Raw genomic sequence first — 7198 nt, 5'->3', positions numbered from 1 at the left:
TTGCTTGGAAAGAAGAAATTAGGACAGTACACAGGGGTCTGGAGTCCAAGTCTCTTATCTTTATTTTAATAGACTGGCGGGATCAGGTCGCAGCAGCAGTACAGGGTTCCTGGCTGGGCAGCACAGGCCTGGGGCGACAGCTCCTGGCTTGTCTGCCCAGGGCAGTGTCAACTTAGGCCTCTACTCCATGGCTGTGAAAGTACAGCGGCCTCAAGGCAGTCTAGCTCCTGGGCACAGGCAGCCAAACCCCCTCCCATATCCAGCTAAACCAGCTCCAAGAAAGGAGAAGGTCCTGTTTCCCTGGCATCCTTGGGGCCCAGGAACTGGTTCTTTCACCGGATGATCTTGCCTGGTTGAACCACAGCAGCATTTGGGCTTTTTCATCCTTTCCTACATCAAGAACTTTCCCAAATGTGGGCCCTGGGGCCCTAGCAAAACAGTGGCCTTGGCCACAGGCTCTGGGCCTCTGGGAGGCTCCCATCTGGCATCAGGTGGCGGCACAGAGCAGGGCTGTCAGCACGGGCAGAGAGCTGGGCACACAGAGTAGCCAGACGACAGGGTGTGCCACAGGGCTCCGAGGGCGGGTGGCCCTTATGGTAGAGAAACCAGAAGGTCTGGAAGAGTTGCATGTCACCCCGCATGCGATATACCAGGTTGTGCCAGGTGGTAGGCAGTGTGTTGGGCAGCCCATAGGTTTCTCGAGCCCTGTAGAGAAGCTGCCAGTGCGGTATGGCTCCCGGTATGTTCGCCTGGGTCAGATTCAGGATGTAGGTCTCGTGGTCGAGGACCACGTGAGAGCTCCCGGAGTAGTTTCCATCTATTTGGTATACGCGGTAACCTGCAAGGAAGCAGGGCTGACTGGAGGGGAAAGGAGCAAGGGTAACTCCAGGGAGGAGCCACACATCCTGCCCATGCTTTGCAGGCTCTAGCTCCAACCTCCTTCCTCTATCCCACCAACTCCAGGATAAGGGAGGCTCCCTTCTGCCTCACTCACCAGGATTAAGGCCGATGTAGGTAGTTGCACTGGGTGCCAGGAAGGCTACAGCCAGCGGCCGGCTCAGAGTCTCTTCATCGTAGAAGACCTCAAATTCATCCACATGAGTGTGGCCAAAGAACTGAGCAGCCAGGGTGTTCTCATACCTGGCCAGAAGATACTACATTCAGAAGATTCTAGGGAGGGGTAGGAAGAGATCTGGGGAGATAGGATGCCCTCTTTCTCCAACCTGTTCTAGTGAGGAGCCTCCCCACTCCACGGGACAACAGGGATGGTGAGATGCTCAAGGGAATTTTCAGCCTTCAGACACTCACCCTGTCCCTACTCCCACCCTCATCTCCCTCCTACCTGGCTACAATTCGGTAATAATTCCAGCTCCAGCTCTTCAGACAGTGCCCTGGGGGAATGTGGCCAATTATATGCACCTAGTAGGGAGAGTTAAGGATGGTAATCAGGGCATCCAGGGGTCCAGGCAGCCCTGGCTAGAGAGAGGGGGACTGAATGAAGGCTTTCAACAGTGACCATGAGCTGAATCCCCAGGGAACACTTGTTGGGAATGCCAGGAAAATCACAGTTCTGTGCCCAGAGGTGCTCCAGCTCAACAGGAGCCTGCTTGTCCCCCAGCACCACCGTGTTCCCACTACTCGCCCTCACTTTGTCTCCTCGATCCTCAGCAGCCTGAAGCTCCCCCACCAGCCACTGGAGCTGTCCTGCGGGATCCGTGGAGTTGATCAAGAGCCAGAAGTTCTCACGGGAACAAAAATTCATATTGAGAGAGATGAGGCGGAGACCGGGGTATGGGGAAAGAGCATAGAACCCCCCAATTCTGAAACAAAGTAAACATGAGAGGTCAACCCTTGTTCCAATCCTGGTCCTCCTGTGCTGGGCATTTGGGTGGAGGGTAAAAGCATACATGACATCTTCCCCACCTGCAAGGAGCTCACAGTCTGGCCAGAGACCAAACAGTTCTAATTATTGGGTCTGTGTGACACAATGTGACACAAAAGAAAGACTCCAAGGGCAGAGGGCTCCAGGAGTATGGGGGAGGGATAAGAGTGAGCTACAATGGGAAGCAAGGACCACACAGAGGAAAGATGACATGGGATGGATAAGGTGGGAAAAACTGGAGCACTTAAAAAAAAGGGGGAAATCATTTCCAGAGGGCCAACATGAGCAAAGACACAGCTGGGGCATAGAGAGGTTATGCTGCCAGACCTTTGAAGGAGGGTGGCTGGAGATAAGAGTAGAAAGGGAGGCTGGAGAGCGGGGAGGGACAGCATTAGGAGATATACCTAATGCTAAATGACGAACTAATGGGTGCAGCAAAACAATATGGCACATGGATACATATGTAACAAACCTGCACACTGTGCACATGTACCCTAAAACCTAAAGTATAATAATAATAAAAAAAAAAGGGAGGCTGGAAAGCCGGGTGCAGTGGTTCATGCCTGTAATCCCAGCACTTTGGGAGGCCGAGGTGGGTGGATCATGAGGTCAGGAGATCAAGACCATCTTGGCCAACATGGTGAAACCCCATCTCTACTAAAATTACGAAAATTAGCTGGGTGTAGTGGCGTGCACCTGTAGTCCCAGGTACTTGGGAGGCTGAGACAGGAGAATTGCTTGAACCCAGGAGGTGGAGGCTGTAGTGAGCTGAGATGGTGCCACTGCACTCCAGCCTGGGCAACAGAGCAAGATTCCATCTCAAAAAAAAAAAAAAAGGAGGGCCAGGAGCAGTAGCTGATGTCTGTAGTCCCAGCATTTTGGGAGGCTGAGGCAGGAGGATTGCTTGAGGTTACATGTTTGAGACCAGCCTGGGCAACATAGCAAGATCTTGTCTCTGCAAAAACTAAACTAAAATAAAAAAAAAATAGCCTGGTGTGGCAAAAGAGTAGAAAGGGAAGGTGGAGTCAGATTAGGGGAGCCAAATGAAGAGCACTAAGGACTCATGCTAGAGCAATCAGAGACAATGCCCCAGGTTCCCTTCTCCCTTCACTTTCATTCACCTTTCTTTTCCCTTCCTGGGTTTCCATGGACGATAAGTACCTGAGGGTGCGCAGGGCTTCAGCAGGCAGCCAGGGCTCCCAAGCCTTGGCCATCGCTTCATAGAGCCAGCGGGAGGAGTGGTTGCCCTCAATGAAGGGGGGAGGGAAGCTATTGACGGGTGTGCTCTCGTGGTTACCCACAGCAGGGTACACTGGCACTGGCCCCAGGAACTTCCTCACAAGTGCTGTGACAGTGGTCAGGGCCCGCAGTTGGTCCTGACGAGTCTGGTGCCAGACATCATGTGCAGGGATGTCTCCTGTCCAGTACACCATATCAAAAGGGCCGGCTGGGCCCAGCCCACTCAACAGGCTCTCCAGGGTCCTCAGGGGCAGGTCACACTTGCTGTATTCACCCCAGTATCCGGCACCTGGCCGGGACACGGGTGGCAGGCCAGAACCCCGGCGGCAACACAGTGGGTCTGCACAGTCAGGGTCCATGCCCTCCAGGTAGTCATGATCCCAGTGCAGGTCAGTGAGGAAGAGGACGCGGCTGACAGGGGCGCCTGGGGCTGGGGGGCTAGGGGGTTTGGGGGGCGGCTTCGGCACAGTAGGCAAAGAGATGTTCCAAGATGAGAAAATGTCCCAGTGCCCACAGGTGGAGCCCAGGAGCAGGCCACAGGCCTCAGATGGGCTCAGCACTGAGCGTCTCCACACCTCCACCATGTCATCCTCAAAGAGCTGGACAATGGATTGGCACACGGCAGGTGGTGCTATCTTCAGCAGATTGCACAGCTTGATGGCCATGGAGCCCACGCGAGCCACATTGGGTTCCTTCTGCAGTGGGAGGAGCGCATGGTGAGAAATCAGAGGCAGAGCAGAGGAACCAGGCCAACCCCTGGCCACCACCCCTTGGGCCTCCATTTCCAAACTGGGGCTGGGCAGGACTCAGTGCACCATGGTGAAGAAAGCTCAGTGCACACCTTTGCCTTCCAGATATTGCCCTGTAACTCAGGCAGCACCAGGCCATCGCTTCCTCTTTAGCTCAGTGGCCTGTGGCATGAGGCCTTTGCTTGGCAAGCTTACTTTCTCAGGCACTGTCTGCATTATTTTCTTACTTCACAAAGGTCACAATGGGGTGATGATGGCATGTAGCCATGGGTGTCCCCAAAGGGGAGCAAACTCAGTGACGGATTGTAGATGCCACCCTCTCCATCGGGGATGCATTCTGACCCCAGGGCACCAGCATCAGACCCAGCCGCCAGCCCCAGCACTCCCTTCGGCCTCCTCCACTGCAGCCCCTTCAGTGCTCACCTTCAGCCCGAGGTTGATGGCGGTGAATAGACCTTTGCAGACTGGGCAGGTGAGGTTCCCCCACCCAAAGACATCTCGGAGCCGGGGCACTATGCGATGTAACCTGGCAGGATGGCCTTGGGGAGAAAGAGGGTGAGCCTCTGCCGGAGCCCAGAGAACCCGAGAGTCAGACAGAGCCAGCGCCAGCGCCAGTACCAGGCCCATCCGAAGAAGTCTGGGGGCTCCGGAGGTCCTGTCTTGTCCCTGCTCCGGGCCGGACCTGGGGCAGCTCTGGCGGGGTGACGCTCCGTAGAGGGGCATTGTCGGGCTTCCTACACGGGGCTGGTTCGTCTGTCCCGTCCCCACCAGCCTGGACCCTATCCAGCCCTCAGGGCCCCGGGCGGCGCTGGGGACACCCGCTTACCCTTCTCTGTAGTCGGCTGACTGCTCCGCGGCCGGCCGCAAAGCAGCTCCGCCCCTTCCTCTTCCTCTGATCTCCAACAGCTGATCTCTCGGTGGCGGGCAGCTGTCAACGCTGCGGAGGCGGAGCGGGCGGGGCGCTCCCGGGACCGCCCCGATTCCGCCCCCTCTCCCCGCCCCCGCCCTGCCTCAGGGCGCACGGGCTGTGGGGGTGGGGACTCTCCCTGAGGTCACCAGGGGCTCCGCCTTGAGGTCACAGCCGCGGGAGGCCGTGCTCGTGCGTTGGAGCTCCATGTGATGTGGTCGGTGGAAGACGCCTCCTTTGTCCGAATCTGCGCTCAGATTCCCGGAATAGCTGCCAGAACGACCCCAGCATTTAGCCCAGGAAGGGAAGGTAGGAGAGGGCAGGGCCGGCAGGATCCTCCCACTGGGTGTGTTGCCTCTGACAGGAAGGCGCTTTCCTTCGATTTCCCATGCTCTGCCACTGGCACCAGCACCCTTGAGTCACCCTGAGAATCACTCACCTTTGATTCAGATGAGGAAACCAAACCTTAGAGATGGTGAAGAGACTAGGAAGCCGTAAAGACCATATAGCCGTAGGGGCCAATAACATGGGCTGGAACCCAATTGGGTCTCCCACCTCCGTGTATCCACGGCAGTAAAAGCGAGCATTTATGGAGTTGTTTACGATGTGCCAGGCACCAACCCAGGCACTTTATAATTAATAATCTTCAATTCTCACAACAGCCCTAAGAAGTACCTATTATATTGGGGCTCAGAAATCCATACCCAAAATATGGTGGTTTGACTTACTAAGTTAAGCCTCAAGGTCTCTCTGACCTTCCTACGCCCGCCCTCTTTCTCCCAAAGCCTTTACCTAGCGTCCAGACCCATCAGAAGGAACAATTGTTTTTTTCTTCCCCTCCCTATAAAACCAAGAATATAATCACACCTGAACAGACCCTTTCACATGATAATGTACTAGTTAATCTGTTCCCTGATCCATTCCTTCTCCCTCAGCAGAATTCCTCTTCCCCTCACTCCCATAACCCGCTTTGTCTGAATGGCACATAAGCTTCTGAACTCGTTTGGGAAGTGGGTAGTCACTCTGTGGTTCCCCGTGGACACATTAGTAAAATTTCTATGCCTTTTCTTCAATTAATCTGTTTTTTGTGGGTTGATTTTTCAGCAGAATTTCAGAGGGCGAAGGGGAAGTTTCCCTTGGTCCCTACAAATGCTATTATTACCCCCCTTTACAGATAGGATAAGGCACAAAGAAGTTAAGTGGCAGAATAGCAATTAAACCCTAAGCTGTTTGGCGAGTGCTTCTGAGGGATCCTCAGAGCTATCAAGTCCTGTCAGTTCTTTCCTTTGATAATTTTTTACAAGGGTTTTTTTTTCCCCCAGTTCTGGGGACATCATCTCAGATAGAGTACTCACAGTAATAATTAGCATGCATTTTTAAGATTATGTAATATGAAAAACAAAACAAAACAAAACAAAACCTTTTTATCTAAGGAAGATTAGCCCCTTTAAATTATCAGGCCCAGAGAGGCATTTAAAATGTAGCAACAGTCACTCTCACTCTTCTTTGAGCTAAGTAATTATCTCTTGAAACCACTTGCTGTGCCAAGTAGCCATTAAATGCCATACACCTTATAGTTCAACAACATATAGCCAAGCACTAAACAATGTATAACCAGTGTTATTTCTGTAAACAATGAGAATTCCTGATGAACAACTTTTGTAATCACTTCCTCTCCTAATTCATCTTTTTTTCTTTGAAAATATGAGCCTCTCTTTTGTTGTCCAGAGCGCTCCCCCAAGACAACTTGCAAGTGTGTCCTGGGTTGCAGTCCTCAACCTTGGCCCTTGGCCCGAATAACCCTCTGCAGGTACTTTTCTGAGGACTCTGCCTTAACTTAATCCTCACAACAGATTTGGAAGTCGGTATTGTAATTATCCCCATTTTACAGAGAAGGAAAGCAGGATTAAGTAAGTGGCTCAAGATCCCACAGCTAGCTAGTAAATGCTGGAACTGGAATTTGGATGTGTCAACCAAAACATGTCTGAGACAGGTCTCAATCAATTTAGAAGTTTATTTTGCCAAGGTTAAGGACATGGCTGGAAGAAATAAACACGGAATTGCAGAAACAGTCTGTGGTCTGCAGCTTTCTCCAAAGATGATTTTGAGGGCTTCAATATTTAAAGGGGAAAAGTGAGCTAGAGGGAAAGAAAAAGGGTATGGTAATCCACATGTCGCAAGAGAAAAGGAGCAGGTAGGGAGATACTCGATCATGTATTCGTCTGGCACTTTACATAAGATAAAGTAAATATGCCTGTGGAGATATTTAACCTTTTTGTTTGTTTTTTTTTTTGAGACGGAGTTTTCGCTGTTGTTGACCAGCCTGGAGTGCAATGGCGCAATCTCGGCTCACCATAACCTCCGCCTCCCGGGTTCAAGTAATTCTCCTGCCTCTGCCTCCTGAGTAGCTGGGATTACAGG

General features: G+C 52.5%; 1 protein-coding gene across 2 annotated transcripts; it reads right to left on the bottom strand.

The window, feature by feature from the left end:
- Positions 1-37: 37 nt before the first annotated feature.
- Positions 38-4892, bottom strand: SMPD1 (sphingomyelin phosphodiesterase 1). Of its 2 annotated transcripts, XM_030828701.1 has the most exons (7): positions 4697-4757; positions 4294-4409; positions 3044-3816; positions 1649-1820; positions 1343-1419; positions 995-1140; positions 38-838 (listed from the first exon to the last, which is right to left on the bottom strand). In XM_030828701.1, exons 3-7 carry the CDS (start codon positions 3784-3786, stop codon positions 429-431), a joined length of 1548 nt encoding a protein of 515 aa, XP_030684561.1. In that variant the 5' UTR covers positions 3787-3816; positions 4294-4409; positions 4697-4757; the 3' UTR covers positions 38-428. The 2 variants fall into 2 exon arrangements, with proteins under 2 accessions (XP_030684561.1, XP_030684560.1); XM_030828700.1 differs by having other exon boundaries at positions 4294-4892.
- Between the last annotated feature and the right edge of the window lie 2306 nt (positions 4893-7198).

Source organism: Nomascus leucogenys, chromosome 15, assembly GCF_006542625.1.
Source record: "Nomascus leucogenys isolate Asia chromosome 15, Asia_NLE_v1, whole genome shotgun sequence".
In the NCBI taxonomy this organism is placed as follows: domain Eukaryota; kingdom Metazoa; phylum Chordata; class Mammalia; order Primates; family Hylobatidae; genus Nomascus; species Nomascus leucogenys.
The sequence above is the reverse complement of the archived record's forward strand: the minus strand, read 5'-3'. Positions and strand labels throughout refer to the sequence as shown.

What these genes read in the sequence shown, in the direction of transcription:
- SMPD1 (XM_030828700.1), bottom strand. Translation starts at nt 4,593, where the DNA reads ATGCCCCTCTACGGAGCGTCACCCCGCCAGAGCTGCCCCAGGTCCGGC. An exon ending in TATTACCGAATTGTAGCCAG is followed by an intron (nt 1,141 to 1,342) that starts GTAGGAGGGAGA and finishes TCTTCTGGCCAG; the next exon opens with GTATGAGAACACCCTGGCTG. An exon ending in CTACATCGGCCTTAATCCTG is followed by an intron (nt 839 to 994) that starts GTGAGTGAGGCA and finishes GCTTCCTTGCAG; the next exon opens with GTTACCGCGTATACCAAATA.